The sequence below is a fragment of the Dromiciops gliroides genome, chromosome 4, assembly GCF_019393635.1.
Source record: "Dromiciops gliroides isolate mDroGli1 chromosome 4, mDroGli1.pri, whole genome shotgun sequence".
Lineage (NCBI taxonomy): Eukaryota > Metazoa > Chordata > Mammalia > Microbiotheria > Microbiotheriidae > Dromiciops > Dromiciops gliroides.
Window position 1 is genome coordinate 116,047,051 of NC_057864.1, and position 24,308 is coordinate 116,071,358.

General features: G+C 39.0%; 1 protein-coding gene across 7 annotated transcripts in view; it reads left to right on the forward strand.

Moving 5' to 3' along the window:
* The window catches only part of KCNK2 (potassium two pore domain channel subfamily K member 2), a 301,669-nt gene that overhangs the window by 91,918 nt on the left and 185,443 nt on the right, over positions 1–24,308 (forward strand). For 2 of the 7 annotated variants that reach the window (XM_043999510.1, XM_043999513.1), the window contains exon 2: positions 23,085–23,395. In XM_043999510.1, coding sequence (XP_043855445.1) covers positions 23,085–23,395 — 311 coding nt within the window. Of the gene's footprint in view, positions 1–18,416; positions 18,505–19,174; positions 19,765–19,841; positions 19,924–20,319; positions 20,415–20,775; positions 20,846–23,084; positions 23,396–24,308 lie in introns of those variants that run through there. The other 5 variants (XM_043999509.1, XM_043999512.1, XM_043999508.1 and 2 more) reach the window with 5 other exon arrangements.

Below are 24,308 nucleotides of genomic sequence, written 5' to 3' on the forward strand. Positions count from 1 at the left end.
ATGGAGTGCCAGGCCTGGAGTCAGGAAGACCTAAGTTCAAATTCAGGCTTATTATATTATACTTATTAGCCGTTTGACCCTGGCCAAGTCACTTAACCCTTTTTGCCTTAGTTTCCTCATGTGGAAAATGATCTGGAGAAGGAAATGGCAAACCACTCCAATATCCTTGCCGTGAAAACCCCAAATGGGGTCATGAGGAGTTGGATATGACTGAAACAACTGAACAACAGCAACAACATTGTTGGGTGGATTTTCCATAATAGAAATTCCTTAGGTACCAGAAATCACAAGACAACCTCCTAAGACCTCACCCTACTTAGAAAAATAAATGTCACTTGGGCTGCATCATTCTTTCATTTTAAGCTAAAAATTCTTGACTTGCTAATTTCATTTTTTTAGAAGACAGAGCTCAGAGGGAGGTTGTTTGACCAGGCCTGATATGAATTTGCAAGAGAGAACTAGTTAGTGAAGTGCAAATTAGTTACCTTCTAACCTCTATAATTCTAAATTTACCTTAAGTTATTTCAAAGAAATATGTTGGGTGAAATAGAATAGCATTGTATATTTAAAAAGATATAGTCTGGGGCAGCTAGGTGGCGCAGTGGATAAAGCACCGGCCTTGGATTCAGGAGTACCTGAGTTCAAATCCAGCCTCAGACACTTGACACTTACTAGCTGTGTGACCCTGGGCAAGTCACTTAACCTCCATTGCCCCGCAAAAAAACAAAACAAAACAAAAAAGATATAGTCTTATAAGGAAATCTAAGAACTAAGAGTAAGGGAGGGAAACATAGTGTAAAACATTGTGGAGATCAACAGAATTAGAAAAGGAATTTATATTGTTTTGGGGCTACATACATAGCATCTGGACAAAGAAATTAGATAAGGATCTTAATATATTACAGGGGCAGCTAGGTAGCTCAGTGGATAGAGCACCGGCCCTGGAGTCAGGAATACCTGAGTTCAAATGCGGCCTCAGACACTTGACACTTACTAGCTGTGTGACCCTGGGCAAGTCACTTAACCCCCATTGCCTCACTTTAAAAAAAAAAAGAATATATTACAAACCTGTCATAGAGGCACAATATATTAAGGAAAGAGGAATTGAATATCCTGCACATCTGTCCTGCCTCTCTTTCTTTATTCTATCTTTCTCCTTTTCTCCCCTTCTTCACCCGTCTTTCTCCCTTTTCCCTGTTTTGTACTTCTTTCTACTCTCTTTCCCACTCTCTCCTATTTCTATTTCTTCCTTTTCCTTTTCTCCCCAAAATATAGCAGCTAATAATTTCTTGATTGACTTTGATTATAATTTGATCCTTCAAAAGACAGAGTAACCAATAAAGGATAATTATTTTTCTGAATCTAATTTTCCTCCAAAAGAGGCAATCTGGTTGTTATAGGTAAAAATCATGGGAGAATTGGGGGAGAATAACCACTTTATATTTGGGTTTACATGCACATCTCACGTACTACAATGATGACAGTTGTGGAGCTGTAGTAGACTGAGCACTGGACAGAGAGTCAGATGACTTGGGTTTGAAGGTCTTCTCCGTCCCTTACCATCTGATTTTAGTCAAATCACTTAATCTCTTGATTGTTTCTTAATCTCTTATTTCTTTATGTGGGGGCTAGAATAGATGACCTTCTGGGTTTCTTCCAGATTAAAAAAAAAGAACTATGGTAAAAATGGGAAGAGCTCTGATTCAGGATGACACTTATCAGGGTTACCATAGTCATGTCACTTTCTAGCCATTTCCATATGATTTCTTTCCTCCCCACACCGCTCTTCACCCTTGGAGTCTGACCCTAGTAAAGGGTCTCTGATGGATAAGCTTCCACTTGATCTTGTCTAGGAGTTAGGCATTTGCATATATTGCCTGTTCCTCCCTCTTTTCTAGTTCACTGTTTTGTCTTTCCTTATTAGAATGTAAGCTCCTTGGGGGCAGTTAAGTGGCTCAGTGTATAAAGCACCAGCCCTGGATTCAGGAAGAACCGAGTTCAAATCCGACCTCAGACACTTGACACTTACTAGTTGTGTGACCCTGGGCAAGTCACTTAACCCTAATTGCCCCACCCCCACCCCCAAAGAATGTAAGCTCTTTGAGGGAAAAGACTGTCTTTTTTTTTTGTTCATAAATATCAGTATATAATAAGTGTTTATAAATTATTAATCTTTATATCTAAATCCCTCAACCTTTTTTTCAATCTGATGGGTATCAAGTGTAACCCCATAATTATTGTTATTTCTTTAATTATTAATCACTTAGGACATTTTTTATGTTATTGTTAATATCTTGGGTTTCTTCCTTTGAAAATTTCCTTTACAGATTCCTTCACCACTTATCTATTGAAGATCATTCTTATATATCTTAGATATGATGCCTTTATAAGAGAAATGTTTTGCAAAGTTTTCCTCCCTCAGTTCCCCATTTCCCTTCTAATTTTAGCTGCATTGGTTTTATTTGTGCAGAACCTTTTTTTATTCTATGTAATAAAAACTGTCCATTTTATCTTCGATTATCTTCTCTATCATGAACTCTTCCCTTATTCATAATTGCAAAAGACATTTCCTTCCTTGCTCTTCTGATTTGTTTGTGATGTTACTTTTTCAATTTGCCATGTATCTTTTTGGAATTTTCCTTAATATATGGTAGGAATTATTGGTTTAAACCTATTTTTTCCAGATAGCTTTTTAGTTTCCCAAGACATTTTTGTTGAATAGTAAGTCCTTATTCCAGAAGTTATGGTCTTGGTGTTTATCAAACACCATGCCACTCTCTTCATTTGCCTTTGTATTTTGTGTACATAGTACCTTGCACTTCTTAAAATTTCAATTTCCTCATCTCCAAAATGGAGGTAATAATACTTGCGTTGGCTACCTCACAGGGTTGCTTTGAGTAAAGCACTTTTCAACCTTTAAAGAACTGGATAAATGTGTTTAGTATTATAATCCTACAAGGGGGAGAAGGACTCCTGCTCAGTATCCTGAGCATTGTATTTATGTCATATTTATTCCTGAACATCTCCTGGTTTTCATGGCATTACACTCTCCTGGTTCTTCTCCCACCTGTCTGACTAATCCTTCTCAGTCTCCTTTGCTGAATATTAAATCAGGTCATGCCCACTAATCATGGTGACCCCTTCCCCCCAAGCCTCTGTCCTATACCTGCTTCTATTCTTCCTCAATACCATTTCTCTATAATATTAGCTTCCATTGATCTCTATGCTTGATTAACTTCTCAGATCTAGTTGTCAATCCTTCACTTCTCTCCTTCCCTCTGGCCTCTCATTTCTTACCTCCCTAATTTAGTTATCATGAATAGATGTCCTGTAGAAATCTCAGTCTCCAGTGGATAAAGCACCGGCCCTGGATTCAGGAGGACTTGAGTTCAAATCCAGCCTCAGACACTTTACATTTACTAGCTGTGTGATCCTGGGCAAGTCATTTAACCCTCATTGCCCTGCGAAAAAAAAGAAAAGAAAAGAAATCTCAATCTCAATTTATCTAAGACTGAACTCATGATCTTTTCCCCCAAACCTCTTCAATTCCAAAATTTCCCATTACTGTTGAGGGTACCAGCAACATCCCAGGCATCAAAGCTTGCAACCTAGTTGTCATCCTCAATTCTTCACTCTTAGGTCCCATTAGCAATCAATTGTCATGTTCTGTCATTTCTACCTCTATAGTACCTCCTATATATGCTCCCTTTTCTTCTCCCACAATGCCACCATCTTTTTGCAGGCTTTTTGCAGGCTGCATGCTTGTAATATTGCAATAGCCTCCTTTTTGATGTCCTTGCCTCTTCCCTTTCCATTCTATTCTCCACATAGTCTTTGTAGATGATAATATTTCCATCACACCTTGACATGTTATAATCTTCAACTTTCTTCACTATTTCCTACTTCTCCTTAGTGTGAGAAAGAGTCTTTCTTTTCTTGCTTGGAAATTTGCTTGCAGAGCAGAGAAAACTGTTGTACTGTGAACTCAGGAAATGAGAGCGGTCCTAAACTTACTCAAAATACTTGAGTTCAAGAACTGGTTTTACAACTAAATAGCTCTGTTACTTTGGGCAAGTCACTTCTTTAGCCTTTGTTTCCTCACCTGTCAAATAGGGAAAATAATATTTTTATGAGCTTTCTCAAAGGGTTGTTATGAGAAAAATACTTTGTTACATTGTAAATCATTATAGAATTGTGAGCTATCATTATCATCATTATCACCATTGCTATTACTCTTCTGTTCACATTCATTGGCTCAGGTTACCAGCTCCACTGGCTCTCCTAGGTGTGATTCATCAGCTTAAGTGCCCTACAGCAGAAGCTGACTGAATATCATCTTATTGCATTGTTGTATACAATTCTCTAAATACACATTGCAAGTAATAGCAGGAGACTTAAGGCCCGTTGTGAACTGAAGCATTCAATAAATGTTAAAGAGGACAAAAAAGAATTTTTAAAGTTGTATTTGAGACAAGCAGGATATCACCAAAACATAGAAATAACAAGGAAGGAAAAATGCCTACCTATTTGGGTTGAATAGGAATGTAATAAAAAGAAAGATTTAGAGTTTTAGGGGTGCACTCTGGTTCAATATCTTCTTTTTATAGATGAGGAAACTAAAACCTCGTGTCTTACCAAAGGTTATGTGGATCATGGTGGAGGAATTGAAATACACTTTGTTCCCCATTTCCCATTTATAGGCTCCCTCTATTACCATCATCCAGTAATGTCTTCCTTTATGGTTAATACAATCCATATTTATCATAAGATTCTGGTTATTACTGTCTACCTACCTCCAGAACACTCTCCTTCTTTCCTCAAGGAGTTCAGGGCCTGACTCACAGTGTTCCTCCTTCTCTTCAAATCCTGTCCTTATATTAGGGGACTTCATCATATATATTGATGCTCCTTCCAACCCTGCAACCTTCCATTTCTTCAATTTACTCACTTTTCATGACCTCAACCACACACAAAGATGCTAATATCTTTGATCTTTGTCATTACTTACAAATACACCACTTTTGTGTTCATGAACTCTGAAATTCCTTTCATTGCTCTCAATTTATGGCCATTTCACCTCTGTATGCTTTACAACCACAAAACCTACCCTTCATCCTCACTGTGACTTCAGATTCTTTACTCCTCAGGTCTTCCCCAGGCTATCACTCCCATACTGGCTATATTTTCCTCTCTTCCCCAGCTTGACCCCTTAGAGAACCAGTTCATCTCTACCCTGTTATCTTGTTCCTTTGTCCCTGATTCTATCAAATACCTTCCCCTAAAAACCTCAGTTCTGGATTACTTACACCATAGGCTGCCTTCACTCCTACAAATATTCTGCTTAGTAAAGCTGGAGTAAATCAGCAAACCATGCTGATTGGGTCTAATAGAAATTTATGTGAAATCTCAACTGGGCCCTTACTGTGGTAAGGCAACCTTTTACATCTCCCTAATTGACATACCATCTCACCTACCACAGCAACTAGTCCAAACCTTTTCATTTATCCTCAAGCCTCACATAGTTACCCTCCCTTTGGCTACTTGGCTAAGAACATTGCTCTCTGAAGAAGCTGGGGTAATTCCCTGAGGCTAACCTCTGTCTTAATCATCTAATATTACTGACCACTATATTCTAGCACTACCTCCTCCATCACCCCTGTATAAAAAGAAGAGGTATCTCTTCTCCTTGCACAAATGGTCCTGTTCCATCTTCTCATTTCCAACAGGTCACTCCCATTATTTTCCCCTTTCTGTCACTAGTCTTCCACTTCTCTTTATCTACCAGTTAATTTTCTACTGCCTACAAATATACCCAAATCTCCACCATCCTTAAAAAAAACTGTCACTTGATCCATCCATCCCTCCTAATGACTATCTTATATTTGCCTCTTCTTTTTTGTGTCTGAACTTCTTGAGAATATTGCCTACAATTGATGTTTTCACTTCTCTTCTTAACTCTCTACAGACTGTCTTCTGACCTAATCATTGAACTGAAACTACTCTCTCAAAAGTTATCAGTGACCTCTTAATTGCCAAATCTAATGATCTTTTCTCAATCCTCAACCTTTTTTATATTTGTTCTGGTCTTTGACACTGTCTATCACTATCTACTCTTTGGTACTCTTTTCTCTCTTTCTTTTGTGGCATTGGTCCTCTCTAGATTCTGCTCCTGGATGTTTCACCACTGCTTAGTCTCCTCTGTTGACTCTTCATCCAGTTCTATGCCCACTAACCTCAGGTGTCTTTCAAGACTCTGCATAAGCCACCTTCAACTCTTCCGCTATATTTTTTTTCTTTGCCATCTTATCAGGTCGCATAGATGTCTAACTATGCAAGTGACTCTCAGATCTATCTATCTAGCTCTAATTTCTCTCCTAACCTTGCCTCACATCTTCAGCTACCTGGCAGACATTTCAAATTGTATGTTCCAGAGACATCTTAAATGCAAACTGAACTCATTATCTTTCCCCAAAAACATCCCCTCTTCTCAATTTTCCTAATATTGTTTTGGGTACCACCATTTTCCCAGTCACTCAGGCTTGCAACTTATGTGTCGTTGTTTTTTGTTTGTTTTTGTGGGGGGCAATGAGGGTTAAGTGACTTGCCCAGGGTCACACAGCTAGTAAGTGTTTGAGGTCAGATTTGAACTGAGGTCCTCCTGAATTCAGGGCTGGTGCTTTATCCACTGTGCCACTTAGCTGCCCCCACAATTTATGTGTCATTTTTGACTCCTCACTCTCTTACCCCTCCATGTCCAACCTGTTGCCTTTCCTTTCTAACTTTTCCTTTTTAATGTCTCTTCTATATGCCTCCTTTCCTCCTCTGATATTGTCACCACACTGTAGCAGGCCCTCATCACCTCACTAGTTACCTTCCTGCCTCAAGTCTCTCTGCATTCTAGTTTATCCTCCTCTCAGCTCTCAAATTGATCTTTCTAAAAGCACACTTGACCATGTCAATGCCACCCCCATTCAATTTACTCCAAAACAAGGTTGTCCTTCTTTGCATTGCCTAGTACATAAAAGGCATTTTACAAATTCTTGTTGACTTGACCTGTTAAACAGTTCATTCCTCTAAAGGAGCTTGCAATTGAACTGGGGAAATGGTATGCGAAATATTAATATATCCAGAGTAGACAGGAGGTGGCCTCATAGGGAAGACAATAGAAGTGGAATGCGGAGGAGAACAGGAAAGACTCCTTGAAGAAGATAGGGGTTGAGTTGAGTTTTGAAGGAACCTGGGACAATCTATAAGTGGGAGTGATGAGGGAGAACATTATTTCAGGCATGGGGAATAGCTATAGACAGGTATGGATGGGGAAGTGGAAGAGAATAAGCATTTATTAAATGTCTTTTATGTTCCAGGCACTGTGCTAAGTGCTTTACAAATATTATCTTACTTGATCAAAGATATAGAAAGAGTAGTTGGAGTGTTGCATGCTTATGAAAAAAACCTGGAAATATTAACTTGATATGAATGAATGGTGTGTTTGGGCTGGCAAAATTGCTGGGATTTTGTACCACAGTAGTAGAACTATAGTACCTAAAATCATGGAGGTGGTAGTTATGTTGTCAGAACATATCTGAAGTACTAAACTTGGTTCTGGGCACCATATTTTAAGAAGGACATTGGCAAACTGTACAACTACACAAGAGGATAAAGAGATTCACAATGCCCTAGACTGAAGCAATTGTAGCTATTTAGCTTAGAGCCATTTTCAAATATCTAAAGGGTCTCTATGTGGAAGAGAAATAAGATTTGTCCTTCTTGGTTCAAGAACAAAAGCCAAAGATGGAGTTTACAAGGAGACAGCAATAAAGGGTCAACATAAGAAATAAATAGTCTATGAAACAAACAAAACTCCAAATCTCTATTATGAGGAGCTTGCTCAAAGATAGAATGGGTTGCCTTGAAAAATAGTGGATGGAAGGACCTTAGGCAGAACCTAGATGACCATATGTTGGGGATATAAAAGAGGGAATTCATAATTTAGGAAGCACTTGGACAAGAAACTCTCTGAATTCTCTTCCACATTTGACATTCTATGATCCTAGAATTCTTGAATTCCCACCAAGGGAAGAACATTTCATAACCTATCTTTGGGGAGAAAACAATACATTTGACTTCAAGAATGAAAAGAAAGGAGATGAAGAAAGGGAAAACATAAAGAAGAAATGAAAAAAGGGAAACATAAATAGAAAGATCTGGAGTAATGGAGGCTTCACTGCCTTGAGGGACTTCTATCATAAGTTTAAGGTTTGCCTGCTCTCAATCTGTGCCCTAGGTTGGCTTTAATTTAGAAGAGTGGAACAAGTGACATAGATTGCCTCTATAGAAGGGAGGGATGCAATGCTTTGGCTACAGCAAACCAAATGGAAGAGGGGGCTAGCATCAGAGCTCTTTTGAATTGACTGCTTCTCTGGGACACATCAGTAAGAACTTTGTAATGCTCTAGATTTGCTGTTGGGTTGAGGTTGATTTTCCATGGACTTGGGGGGTAGATTTTTTTACTTTGCTTATTTTGTTTCTTCCCCTCAAATTTTAATTGCATGGTTTTATATAATACTGTAGTTCCTGTTCTGGGCACAAATGTTTTCCTGGTGGGTGCTTTAAAATTCCATAAATAAATTTGCATAATTGGCTATGGCAGGTCTAGCATGATGTTTATGTGTCTTGTATTTCTTTGGATCGAAGAGGCAGCTTGCGTGGATTGGTGACAATCCTGGAGACAAATATTTTGACCTCAGTTATTATTTCATCATGCACATTAGTTGGATTTGTGACATGGGGCATAGGCTACATTTTAAGGGCATGATTAGAAAAGGTCAGAAGTGCAAGTGATGATATTGACACTCAAAATTACTCAAAAGTAATTTCCAAGTTGAATGCTTGAATCCACATCCATAGCATTCACTTTGAACTAATGCCCATTTGTTGAGTAGCAGTACCACCCTCTGATTCATGGCCACAGAGAATCTGCCAACTCTCTGTGGTTGATAACATGGAGAGATGAGGGAGAATATTTTGATCGACTAAGGCAAGGATATCCCAGAAGTATACCTCAGTGATGGTGGTATCATTCTTTTCCATAAGGAAATCATGAAGCTTCAATTTTCTTCTGGTGAAGAGAAGAGTGGAGAAAGTCTTGAAAATGAGTAACTTACAATGGGGTCACTGGGGCTTTGTATGACAGCACCAACATTTAGAAGGCAATGACAGCATTCATATTACTTTTTAAAAAATTTTTTTAATTAAAAAAAATTTTTTTTGAGGCAATTGGGATTAAGTGACAGGATCACACAGATAGTAAGTGTCAAGTGTCTGAGGCCGAATTTGAACTCAGGTCCTCCTGACTCCAGGGCCAGTGCTCTATCTACTGTGCCACCTACCTGCTCCTCATATTACTTTTACAGGCTGGAAAAAAAACAGAGTTTAGCAACAATGTTGTGTTAAAATGTGAAATTGTTAAAAGGCTACTTCTTCTACCTCCCCCCTTCATACTTGCACCTCAGGTAAACTACATCTTGATGCAGTTTCATGCTTCTCCTTCCTCAATCCCTCATGGATGACCACTCCCCTAACAGACACTTCAAGAAGCCCTCAGGGCTTTGCTCATAGTGGAAGGTATCCTGACCTCTCTGTCTCCATTTCATCATTCAGAGGTGTTCTAGCATCTCCCTTCATGAATCTCTTAGTTAAATGAATTGACTTCAAACACTGATTTGGGGTACATTTCATGATTCACCAGGCACCAAAATACCTAGTTACAGCTCTGCTTGAGAGTAGTTGAAGATTTGTTTTGTGTGGCAAGTATAGGATCACTGTACTAAAAATCAATGATAGTTAATATTAATTAATGATTCAGCTGGCTATAAAGGGCAGAACTTGTGAAGTCAGAGAATCACAATTCATTGTGAATTTTTAAAGAATTATCTGAATACTTATAAGATCTGCAAACTGTTTTTTTCTACTTAGTGATATTCATACATATTGACTCTTTCCTGGCTATTTGATTTGCTCTTTGGCTTTGCCTCAAGGATACTTTTGCCTTTGGCTTTCCTACAACTCTACAGACTGTATTCCTTGGCTGTGGCCATGTATATGAAATTGGTCAATGCTTCTATCCATGATCTTCTCATTTCTTGAAACCCATTCTAAAAAGTGGTTACTGTCAATGAACAGGTACTTAGAACCCCAGTGTCTCTGCCCTACCCTCCATCTGTGGCAGAGGCTGGGATTTGTCCCAGTGGAGAATGAAAAAACAAATAACAACAACCAAACAAAATAGGAACCAAACAATAATAAGCCAAACAAAAACAGGAGAGCAATTCTTAGACTGTAAATAGTTTATATCTTGGGGAAGGCAAAGCACTCATGAAATAGGATGGCAATAATTATGGTGAAATGCAACAAATGAAAATGATATAGTACTGATTGGATGGAATCATAGACTCAGATTTGGAAGGGGTCTTAGAAACTATCTAATCCCACCTCATTCTGAATGCAGAAATCTTTTCTATAGAATCTCTTACAGATGATTAGCCAGCCCCTTCTTGCACACTTATAGTGTCAAAACACTCATTACATTGTGTACTCCTACAACTGAGTCTCTATGATTACTAATTCTAATTGTTGGAAAGTTGTTCCTTGTAATTAAGCTGAAATTTGAGCTTCTGTAATTTCTGTCCATTTACTCTAACTTTGCCCTTAGGAATAACTCAGAATATATTTGTGTGTATATGTATATATGTATATATGTATATGTATGTATGTATGTATGTATATATATATATATATATATATATATATATATATATATATATGGTCTTCCACATATGAGTGAACAAATTTGTTGTTGTTCGGTAGTCTTTTAGATATGTCTGATACTTCATGATCACATTTGGGGTTTTCTTTGCAAAGTTACTGAAAGGAGCCATTTCCTTCTCCATCTCATTTCACAGATGAGGAAACAGAGGCAAGCAGGGTTAAGTGACTTGTCCAGTCTCACAGCTATTAAGTGTCTAAGACTAGATTTGCACTCAGGAAGATGAGTCTTTTCTGAATCTAGCCTGAGCACTTTACCACCTAGCTGGGAGCTTAATTGGGAGAAGTTTCTTGGCATTTTAGATCAAATGGGTGCTCATTTAATTGTAGAAACAAAAAGCTAGAAAGGACCTCCAAGAGTTCTGTGTTTGAATTCTGAATACACCAATATCTAAATTACAATATATATGATAATGATTTTATTTAAAAAGAAAACAATTTTTAAATATCTTTTGGCCTTAACTAATCCATTCTATGATGCATTCTATATTATGATCATCCTTATACTTGAGATTTTTTTTGTTATGTTAAAGCACACTCTCTTCCTTCTTTCTTGCTGTCTATTTGACCCCTTTATCATAGAAAGCAAGCATTAAGTTAGCTTGACCTACTCTTCACAAAGACACCCTGCCTGCAAGCCACTACTTAGTGATCTTTTAGGTGACTTCGAAATGCTATAAATGGTTGGAAGGCAAGAATAGGATCGACTGCAGAAAGCCGGATTTCCTAAAATTCAAAATGCAGCACAAACTGCTCAGATTCTGTGCTTCTAATGAAGAGCTTCATGTTTGATGGCATTCATTTGCTTGGTCTTGAGAAATCTTGAAAATGCATCCAATGAATTCATTTTAGGAAGACAGTAAATGTCATGGGGAATTTACCTGTGATTGCCACAGGTAGAAAATATTAGATAATAAAGTGTAGACTGATAGCTTAATGCTTATTTCCTAAGGATAGCAGTTTGTTATACTGATCTTGGAGAGCTGGAAAATCCTGAAGTGGAATTTCATATCTGGAAACACAATGGATTATAGTGGTTTTCTGAGAAGATTCCATATATGAGTGTTATTTCACAAGATCTGCCCCTTATCGTACTAAAAGCACTTTAAAATCTTATACCTTTATCATATTCTAATTAGTATTGTATTTATCTAGGTATAGGTCTTACTAAATCTCTCCAGCTAGAATATAATAAAAGCCTTAAGACTTTTTGTTGTTCAGTTGGTTCAGTTGTGTCCAATTCTTTGTAACCCCATTTGGGGTTTTCTTGGCAAAGATACTGGAGTGCTTTGCCATTTCCTTTTCTAGTTCATTTTACAGATGAGGAATTGAGGCAAATAGGGGTAAGTGACATGCCCAGGGTCACACAGCTTATAAGTGTCTGAGGCCAGATTTGAACCTATGAAGATAAATCTTTCTGACTCTAGGCCTGAGAAGTTATTCACTTTGTCACCTAGCTGCTCCCACCTTAAGGATAGGATGTCCTATCTAAACTTTGTCCATTATATTGTCTCCAGTGGCTACCAGAGTTGGGGGGTGGGTGGGGTGGCGTGGGGTGGGGGGTGGTTGTTTGTTTGTTTGTTTTACAAATGAGGCATTTGAGGTTTGTTTAATGAATGAAAATTTTTCATTCAAAACTCATTTCCCGATTCCTTTGTTGAGGGTGAACATGGAAGAAAGTGATTTATTATCAGGTTTTTTTGGTCTGAACTTGTGATTTCATCATTGTAGGGAATTCCTGATGTAGAAACTCAATTATTCTAACAAATGATCAACTTGTCTGGAATTTATAGTCTTAGAAACCTTCCTATAGAAAGTGAAAAGTTAAATGACTTGCCCTGATATATCAGAGGTAGGGCTTGAATATAGGCCTTCCTGATGCTAGACCAAATCCTCTATCTGTTATAGCATGTTGCCTCTAGTCTTGCTATGAGTCGGTACTTAATAAATGTAATTTGATGCAATTATTATCACTAGTAATAATACCTAACATTTATAGAGAGCTTTAAGGATCATAAAGCACTTTACAAAATTTATCTCATTTAATACAGCCACTCTGGAAGGTAGGTACTATTATTTTCTTGATTTTACAGATTAGGAAATTGAGGCAGATAGAGGTTAAAGGACTGGACCAGAGTCACACAGTAAGTGTCTGAGGCTGGATTTGAGCTCAGGTCTTCCTGACTTTAGGTTCTTTGCTCTATCCACTGGGCCATCTAGCTAACTCCTATGGCATTTTCCAATCATAAATACCTATTTAGATGATCATGAGTATAAGAATGAGGAGCTGAATTGGACATATAAATTTTTCATCTTGAAAATGAGAGTGAATATTGATACATATAATTGCCACCATTTAGTGGCTATTTAACCTGAGATCTTTATGTTGGGAGGGCACTTTGTGGTCATTCAGTCTTATTTTGAATTTAATGGAGTACAACTTATTGATAGTATCCTATGCTTTCTTGACTTTGGATAAGCTTTCACCTAAGCCTGACACATATCCTCTTTATGTTGTCATCAATTTAAGTCTTATTCATCCTTCACGACCCTCCTTAAATTTTACTTTCTCTATAAAGCATTCTCTGGTAGTTTCAACTGGAAGAGAGTCTTCCCATTAAAATCACATAGATTTTTTTCTTCTATTCATCGTCATAACTTACTCTGTATAGTTTTAAACATCTTATTTCCTTACCTGTCTCCCAGTCATATACTATTTCTTTGCAACCTCTTTAGCATCCGACCAGTGCCTTGCACATATTAGATGCTCAATATGTTTCTGGTTTTGTTGTCATTGTTGTTGACTTGGCTCATTTCCACACAAGGGAACTCAATCCTAACTTTTTGTTGTTGTTCAGTAATTTCAGTTGTATGTGACTCTTCATGATATCATTTGGAGTTTTCTTGGCAAAGATACTAGAGTGGCTGGCCATTTCCTTCTCTAGCTCCTTTTACAGATGAAGAAACCAAGACAAAGAGAGTTAAGTGACTTGTCCAGGAGCACAAAGCTAGTAAGTTTCTGAGGTCAGATTTGAATCCATGAATATGAGTCTTCCTGACTTTAGGCCTGGCACTCCATCTAAAACATCTCTTAGCTTCCATATGTTATTTATGTATTGTTATTATTTTATTTTTAATTAATTTTATTATTGTTGTATTAATTATCTTTATATTGTTATATTAATATTAATTATATTATTAGGAGAGTCTTCCTCATATCGATCCAAAGTCAGTTTTATTTGTAACTTTGAAGTAATTAATCATAGCTGACATTCATATCTTTGTTTACAAAGCGTTTTACACACATTATACTTTTGAAGTTCTCAACATCTTTGTGAGCTAGATAGTACAGCTATGGTTATCACCATTTTATAGATGAGTAAATGAGGGCTCACAAAAGTAGAGTGATTTGCTCAAAGTCACACAGCTAGCATTTAGCAGGGGCCAGGATTGAAGTTTAAGTTCTCTCACTCCATATCCAAATACTTTTTATACTGGAACCATAAACCACAGGGTTTAGGCACCTTGGAAGTATTTTTTTCATCATTTTGCAACTATTATTTTACAGATGAGAAAACTGAACATCATAGTGCATATGTGACTTTAAGAAGCAGGGTTGAGACTCAAACCCAGATCCTCTGCCTCTAAATCACTATTCCACACCCCAGGCTGCTATACCACACCTGTCTCAGAAGTTATATGGAATAAAGCTAATTCCATATGGAAACAATATCCCTCCAAATATTGAAAAATGACTGCTATGATTCTCCTAATTCCACCTTTCTTTCCTGGTTAAAAAGTCCAGTTTCAGGGGCAGCTAGGTGGCACAGTAGATAAAGCACCGGCCCTGGAGTCAGGAGGACCTGAGTTCAAATCCAGCCTCAGACACTTAACACTTACTAGCTGTGTGACCCTAGGTAAGTCACTTAACCCCAATTGCCACACACACACACACACACACACACACACACACACACACACACACACAATTCCATTTCCTTTAAGAGCTTTCCATATATTATTACTAGGTGTCACAGTAGATAGAGTCTTAAACCTGGAGTCAGGGAGATTCAACTTCCTGAGTTCAAATCTGGCCTCAGACATTTATTTACAAGCTGTGTGACTCTGGGCAAGTCACTTAACCTTGTTTGCCTCAGTTTCCTTTTCTATAAAATGAGCTGGAGAAGGAAATGGCAAACCACTCCAATATCTTTGCCAAGAAAATTCCAAATGGGGAAACAAAGATTATGACATAACTGAAAAATGACCAAACAACAGGAAACATGATCCTGTTTAGTCTCTGGGGCTGCAGTCCACTTTGTCAAATGAGATGATATGTGTAAAGCTCTTTATAAATCTTTTTTTTTTTTTTTGGTGAGGCAATTGGGGTTAAGTGACTTGCCCAGGGTCACACAGCTAGTAAGTGTTAAGTGTCTGAGGCGGGATTTGAACTCAGGTCCTCCTGACTCCAGGCCCAGTGCTCTATCCACTTCACCACCTAGCAGCCCCTCTTCATAAATCTTAAAGCACTATTTAAGTGCCAGTTATTGTTGTGGTCAATGCCTATATTAAAATTCAGTTCATAAACTCAATACATAATCTAGATGTAGCCTGAACAGTATTTAATATAATGACTCCATTGCCTTATTTTTTTCTGGACATCATGCTTCTCTTAATGTAAACTGAGATCACATTCCTCCCTTAGGGGCCTTTCTGATACCTAATAACCTAATAACTAGCACTGATGCACTTACATAGTTCTTCAAGGCCTGCAAAGTCCTTTACAAATATCTCATTTGATCCTCACAACAAACATGGGGAGTAGATACTATTATTATGCCCATTTTATAGATGAGGAAACTGAGGCATAGTTGAGTGATTTACCCAGGGTCACACAGCTAGTAGGTATCTGAGGCTAGATTTGAACTTAGGTCTTCATTACTTCAAGTCTAGAACTTTATCCACTTCACCATCTAACTGACTATTGGTACAAAGTAAACCCTGGGCTCTTAAAAGCTATGCTGGTAGAGCTTAACTTCAATCAGTTTCTATCAAACTGGAAAGACTTCAAGTATGGGCCTTCTGATGGATTGTATATTTCTTATCTGAAGACTAGTCTATCTAATTTCAGAGTGGATCATCACCTGGTTGATGACAAAGTAATGAACTTTTTGACCATAGCAACTCTGAAACATCAGCTACTAAATCCTTGATGGGGAGGAGACATACTGATTAAATAAATCATGGATCACTGGGGTATCAAAAGCTTAGATTGTTTTGGGGTACCACTATATCTCACAATTGGCTTACATTGAATTTTTGGTTTCCCATAAATTAAGTCTCTCCATACTCTAGTTGGGTAATTGACTTTAACACTGGGTTAATGAAACAACAACCTTGGTTAAGAAATAATGAAGTTCCTTGTTGCTGATGGCCCTGAGCAAATATAAACACTCTGTCTCCAACTAGGTTACTGGTCTAATCAGGATTTCGAAGAATCATTCCAATGACATACCCATTTTTATCATGCCACTTTGAATAGGCCAAGGTTGCATAGCAAAATAAATGTTAAACTGAGTGCAGGGTATTTAGAGCTGCTGCTTGAGCTAAGTGAACAGCATTGTGGCATGTCTTCAATTGAATCTTGTTACTATGTGATATTTCTAAATTTCCTATTCTAAATGCTATTCAAATTAGTAGATGTTCCTAGAAAAAAGGAAGCCATGATAGGTCTGAAGGAAATTAGTAAAAGAAATGGAATCAACTTGTCCTTTCATAAAATGCTCTTGTGGGATTTTCTATTTTCCCAATGACATTGGCAAAGATGTAAACAGGATAAACCATCTCATTTCCTTCTTTCCCCAAATGAAATGATATACAAACCAGCCTATTTCCTTTTTTTCTCTTGCTTTAAACACTGAGTGACTGAAGATATGTGATTCGAGATGACACTGCCCCCTACATAGCATTGGTCTGTGAATATTTAAGAGACCATGCTCATAAGAAGGAGAATTGAGGGATGTTGCTGGTAAGCAATGGATGATAGCCATGTAAGGAGTAATTTATTGGTCCTATAAACTTTTGTATGCAAGAAAAGAAAGATAGGTCCATAGATAGATTTGTCATGATTCTTTTGTGAAAAATTTTTATGGGTATGGATTTAAAAAAAAAATCTATTTGCAAAGCACATCTGTTCTTTAAATATTCCCTCTACATTAAGGAAGGCAATGTCAATCCATGGAGTGATACAAGAGTGAAATTGAGGCAGTTTGTTTGCTATACGCAGAGATGAAGAAGGACGGGCAATTTTCAGAAGGAACAGATATTTGGATCTTGTGGTGAACCACTAGCTGAAAATGTCAGCCATATACTGTTTTTGGGAAAAAAGGAAACATTTTATTGGGACTATGGTATGAGGGAACTGTGAAGTAACTTCCCACCATATTTGGCATTAGTCAGCCCTCTGTCTGACTTGGAGGTCCACAACTTGAGTAAGATGTGGTTGATTTTTTACAGAATCTGGAGGAGAGGGAAAGCAAAACAAAACAATGAGTTGGGGATTGGAAAACAAGAGAAAGGAAGAAAAGTGGGAGAAGAATTCGGGTCATTTAGCTTGGAACAATGGGAGAAGAATATAAAATAATCTCCAGATTATTGTCAATTCCTCTACTAAGAATACACCCAGTCTTCAGAAACCTGAAGGGAAATTTGGAATGATGGTTAGTAAGTTGAGGTTTTTCATTTTCATTAATAGATGAAAAGGATATGGACTTGGAAGAGGCTAAAGTTAAAAACTTTTGGCCACACAGGAGTTGTGACAGTATAATTTACTTACAAAGGCAAGAGAATGGGGGAGAGTGATCTGGAAAGTGCTTTGAACATTTTAAAGGAAAAAGGTAGCTACATAATTTCTTCGCCCTGGTAAGGTAACCTGCAGCTCTGTTGTGCACCAAGAATCACTTCCCAGGTTTACACCGTCCCTGGGTTTCACTAGGAAGGTGTCCTTATTACAGGACATGCATTCCTGTTTGCCATGACTTACTGCAGTTACAGAAGGTAAATTTGGTGTGGTTGGTGGGGGTGGAAGGGTGGAACACAGCAGGCAATTCATGCTGCAGCCCTGGAAAGGGAAAATAATTTACTCTGTGAGCTTTGGTTCTATTCCTGTTAAATCATTTGTGTACTGTGAAATAATTTGTCTGTTAGCACAGGAGTTCCTAATCTAAACACCCTCTCCTCTCCTCCTATTCTTCCAACTGCAATGTTAAGCAAGCTATGGCCACAAGTTTAGAGTATCCTGGAAAACGATTCCTAAGAGGATAGATAAAGGACCTGCCAAAGCCAGGACTTAAGAGTGGTGGAGGGGGGTGATCTCATTCATCAGACCTCTGCTACCCTTCTGCCCCCACTGAGTAGTACACCGTGTACCTCCACGCACCCTTGGCAACTGATAGTTTCCGTAGAAGCCCATGCATTCTCCCCTTTCATCCTTCAGCGTCCCTTCTTAGTGTTTTTGTCCTTGACACATCTGCTTTCCCGTTCCAAACCCCCCACCCCATCCTGTCTAATCAAGGGTTGGTCAGAGTTTTCTCAGGGAGTAAAGGAAGAAGCATCAGTGGGTGATGGGATGGACAGCTTGTCAGAGACGAGGACAGATGGACATTCTCACATCGGTACCAAGTAAGAGAGAGGAATCCCAACTACTGGGGTGGGGGGGTGTCTCTTTTCCACACACTTACCCTCAGGCTCCATAGCAAAAACAGAACGACCAACCTCAGAGCAGCAAGTCCCCGAGAGAGAGAGGGAAGACCACGTGGAACGCTCTTAAGAACTCAAGACATCCTGTCTCCCTCCTTCTTATAAGAGGGACCAGTGTGCATGGATTCCAGGGACTAGGTTGGGAGTTGGGTGGGGCACTGAGACTATAGTACCATCTACCTGAGAATAGTGGGTGTCATCAGGTCTTAGAAAAAAATGGTGGAGGGGTCAGGGACCAGGGCTCAGAGGGGAAGAAAGAAGCCAATTGAGAGCAACGGAGTTCCGTTTCCAGTCAGGGAAAGGTGCAAAAATCAGTTTGAGCCATAGGCAGAAGAAGGTGGCCTAATGGTGGAGGTTCTCGGGGATTGGGGGGGGGGGGGGGGAGGATTGACTAGCGAAGAGCAAAGGCAGGGAGGAAGGAGGAGACAAGTAGGAGGAAAGATTGAAAGGAGGGAAAGGAGACAGGCTGTGGTGGGGGTGGTGGGGGTGGTGGAGGGAGAGAAAGGGAGGGAGCCAAGCAAAGAGAAGGGAGAGGAGGGGAGACAGGCAGAGGTGGGGAAAGGAGGAGGGAGCCACACGGTGACTGTGTCACACACACACACACACACACACACATACACACACACACACACACACACAGATACACACGCTCATACACACGCGCTCACGCACTGGGGATGGGTGGGGGGTACTTGTGAGAGAGGAGACACACAAAGACATGCAAAGAGGGACTGAGCGAGATTCTCACACAAAGACAGCGGGGCGGACAGACGCGCAGACAGGACCGATTGACACAAAGGCGTCCAGTGACACTGCGAGGAGGCGAGGGAGAGCCTGGGAGCCCCCCGGGCGGTGGCGGTGGCAGCACCAGCAGCCCCACTCCAGCTGCCTCTTGCTCACCACCCGGTGACAGCTGCAGCGAGTGAGCTCCCTCCCGAGCAGCGCCTTGCTCCCCCTGGGCCTTGGGAACCTTGGAGCGGGGGGTAGGGGCAGGAGGACCCAACTTCTCGCCTAGTCCTCTTTGCCGCTAGCCAGCCCCCAGTCCCTCCCCCCTCCACCTTTCCGATTCACGTTTATTTCCCCCTCCCCCCGCTCCCTCCTGCCTCCCCCCCTAGTAAAACAAAGACTGGGAAAATGCCTGCCCCTGAAACTCGGAGCGCGCAGCCAGTCTGTGAATAAGAAGTGAGTACCTCGGCGTGTTTTTTTTAAAAGCTTCGAGGCCCCCTCCCCTCCAGCAACCTCCCTCCCCCCCCTTCATCCCCCTCCCCCAGTTTTGAATGCTGCATGCATGCCTCATGCTTTCCAGTGCCTCGCAGGAGACAGCCGGCTCCAGTGCAGGAGGTAAATCCCTTGTTCCCAGGCGTCATCCCTCTGGTCTCTGGGGGCCGCTTCCTCCCAGGGGACAGTCGCCCGGTTTTCTCAAAGCTGTGTATAGTCTATCCGGACTCTGTTTATGGTCAACACCTTGGCGAGCAGATCATTTAGGGAAAACCCCACTTCTTTCTATCTTATCCTAACCCCTCCTTCTTCCCCCTATTTCTGCTCCCCCCTACTCCCTCTTCCTAGTATTCTCGACTTTTGCATCTGCATTGAGTTTTTGCTTTGAACATTTTGAAAGATTTGTGATGCGAGTGGTGTGTGTGACAGGGAATAGAGGGAGGGGTCTATGAGGGCGAGAGGGAGGTGAGGATTGTGTAAGGTTATGTTATGTGGTTGTCCACACTTGTTGCTAGCTGTGTGAGGAGCATAAGCGGTGCTGAAGTCTTGCTTCTGCCAGCATCAGGTCTCCTGTCAGAACTCCCGAAGAGTCTGTTTGAAGGATAAGTAAATGTGTGAGGATGGGGAGCATCTAATTACGAATAACCTATCATTAGTTTAGGAAACCCCTTTGCTGAGGGAGAAAGGAGAGAAGGGAAAGATACAAGCTCCATTTCTTTTCTCTGAGTAGTTTCCTTTAGGCTTATACCAAACAAAGTTACAAACTCACTGATTTCCCATATTTGACTTAGAAATTTTTTTTTGTTTTTCTCTGGGATTTCAACAAAATTTCTATATGCTCAAGTTATGAGAATAGACATCTCATTTGGTTTTAGTAAACAAAAAAGTTTTAATTGTTAGAGGGAAGTAGATTTCTTTAAATTTTAAAAAGAAAAAATTGGACTTCTTCCAATAATTAAATTGAGTGACTGTAATAGGTACATAATGAAAGTTGGGATGATCTTTTGAGAAGCAAATAATTTTCAAAGGTTTCCAGATCCTTCAGGTTAGAAAACACTGTTTTAAGGGATTGCCTGTGTCTGTGTGTTGATAGGATGTAGGGGAGCTCTGAGATTTCTTTCAAATGAAAAGTGCTGTGTGTGTGGAGGGGGGGGGGGATAAAGACTGTTAAATTATATTCTGTTCTGTCCAATGGTTGTTTGAGTTTGTATTATTTGTCTTTAGTATTATCACCCAGCTATGTCAATAGAGCTTGTCCATCTGTCTGCCTGCTGTCTATCTGTCTATCTATCTATCTATTTCCTACCTATTTATCTATCTAAACAAAACTTATCATGCTTGTATTTTTTTTCCTTGAGGAGAGTGACTCTGAAAAGTACCTTCATTTAGGAAGTCTTAACTTTGAATTTTATTAATTATATAAATTTAAATACATTCATGTTATAGGCAATTGTATAATCAATTATCTTTCAGAAGAGTACTAAATTTAATAGTTTTAATCACTGATATTATTTAGTGAAGCTGAATATACTTGTGGGAAAAGATATACACATACATAACCCTGTAGATGTTTATCTATGTGGATACATGTTGAGGTGTCCTCAGTTAGAACATTTCCTTTAATTTTTTTTTTAGTATGTGAAAGAAACATTAACAACTGTAAAGTCACTTTTTTTGGGGGGGAGAAAAATTAAAAAGGGGTATGAGTTCAACTCAATGAAGAGACCATTTTTTCACCCCCAACTACATTACAGCTGTGGTTAAGTCCAGGACTTTAAATAGCTTTGTGTACAAAGCTTTTTGCCTAAGTGCTACTGTAGATTTATTTTATGAAATGATACTGTGGTTGGTAGCTATATAATTTAACTCACAGAGAAGAGATTAGATGTGAAAAATGACATCTTGACTTCACTCCTTAGTACTGTATTCTTAAATTTTCAGTTGTGTTTGAATTTCTCACATGGCTACCTAATGTGTATTTTGCCTCATCAACATTAATGTGTATATAATGTACAATATGGCAAATTCATTTACTGAAGTATTGAAATACAGTTTAGTAATTTATTCTATGACTATATAATTAGGGAACCTGATAATACAGTCTCTTCTGGTTGGGTTCATGTATATACTTTCAAGCCATTCCCATCTAACAATCAACAAATATTTATTAAGTAGCTACTGTGTGCAAGGTACTGTACTTGTAAGGTCATAAGTAAGAAGTATTTTGGTTAAACATTCAGTGGAATATTGTCATTCCAATGATTTGTTGAGATAGAAATAATCAAATGTCCTTCAGTAGATGATTGATTACCTTCTCCCCTCCCCCAACATGGTAGAATTCTGGTATCTCTTTTCTAAAAGGGAATCCATTAATGATATTTTTGAATAGCTGAGATGAATAATAAATGGCTTCATAGTTACAGCAGAGTGTATGAGAATTTGTAAGAGGACATATAAATATACCCTAATGGAACAATTATCCTTTTACAGAACATGGAGGGTAAATGAGTACAAGGGGAGGAGACACAGTTTACATTCTCTTTTTTCTGGATAATTAATCATTATTCAAATACCTGTTAGCTCTATCTAAGATTGTGTTACTGTAAGTAGCTGTGAGTTTTCTTTTTTTTTTTTTTAATTCTCACAATTTAAAAGCATAAAACAAAGAGGAAACTTTATTTTGAGCTCCCATTGGACTCTAGGAAAAAGGGCTTACATGATGCAAAGAAGAGCCACTGACGTTATAAATACTTATGATTTACTATTTGAAAAATGTTGGTGTCTTAAGGACATATATAAAATAATACTTTAAATTGCAAAAAACAAATTGTTTCTCACAATTTTCCTGACTGTTCTGATTGTAAGCTGCTTGAGAACAGGGACTGTATTCTTTATGCATTTCAAAAGGACTCAAAAAACCCAGATGGCTATACAAGTTTAGCATGCTATAGCAAAAGACTACGACTAAGAAATTTTTAAAGGGAATTCTTTGCAAATGTTCATCTTTATTCAAGTTTCCAGGTCTGCTTCTTTTTTCTTCCCTTATACCACATGACATCATGAGAGTAACCCTTTCTCTGGGCAGGTATTTATATATAAGCTATTGGAGCTGAGATTCTTAGAGGTAATATCAGGTCTGAATATTAGAGCTCAGCCATCTTCTACCAGGAAAGCAGGGAGAGTTGAAATAAATTATGCTGCCCCCATAAAAAATGAAAGAAATTCATTCAACCAGAACATCCTAAACCAACTCTAACCTAATATTCCTTCTCTGTTGTTACTAGTGGCGGCACCTGACTTGCTGGATCCTAAATCTGCCACTCAGAACTCCAAACCGAGGCTCTCATTTTCTACAAAACCCACAGTACTTTCTTCACGGGTGGAGAGTGACACAACCATTAATGTTATGAAATGGAAGACGGTCTCCACGATTTTCCTGGTGGTTGTTGTCTACCTGATCATTGGAGCCACTGTGTTCAAAGCTCTGGAACAACCTCATGAGATTTCACGGAGGACCACCATTGTGATTCAGAAGCAGACATTCATATCTCAACACTCTTGTGTCAATGCAACTGAGTTGGACGAACTCATCCAGGTAACCTGTATGTAAGGAGCTGCTGCTCTGTATTCTCTGAGGAGAAAGTAAGGGGGTGGTTTAGACTTTAAAGAAAGGATTGGCTCCCTATAAGATAGGTCACTATGTAACAGTGACAGTGGTTGTCTACTATTCCTTCCCCATTATATACATTTCTGAATTTTTTTGCTTTTTTTCTTTCTCTTCTTTTTCTGTCCTCTTCCACTTACCCTCAAATACCATTTTCCTTCTCCGTTTGCCCTTTTTTTCTTTTCCCCTATAGGCCTGCTAGTAGTAGTAATCACAGATTTTGGAAGGCTTTTCTGGGAGCTCTCTGGTTTAGAGAATCTATTGATATTTGATCAAATACTGTAATGACTAATTATTGCGGAAAGAAATGTAAAAATAAACCATGTATATGTTTGGGGGCTGTGGGAAAAGGGTAACACAAGTAGACTGGGAGAGCAACAAGGTGGTTATTTGAAATCAGAAGCTAAGGGGAACTGTTGCACTTATGAGGTGTTCTTCATAGCCAACCAGTCATTTCTGATTCCATTTTTTACTAATCCCTGTTCATGTATCATAACCTCCTTGGTGTGAGAACCCAGAGGGTACTGATTAAACTGCCATTCAGCAGAGTTAAAAGCAACTTAATGGATCCCAGAAGAATGAGCTTATTGATTCTTCCTGACTTAGTTTAACTTAGTTTGCAAAATAGGAAGAAAGAAAAGACTTGGAAAATTCAATTCAATTAAACAGACATTTAGTAAGCATCTACTGTATGCAGAAAACTAGGGCCAGCCTTGAGATGAAACAATAACAAGTAGACTTATTACTCCATTCTCAGAAGGGGGTATGTCATTTGCTCCTTCACCCCTTTAAATTTTCTTCATATTGATCAAAAGGATGACCCCCAAACTTTCCTAGTAGAGAA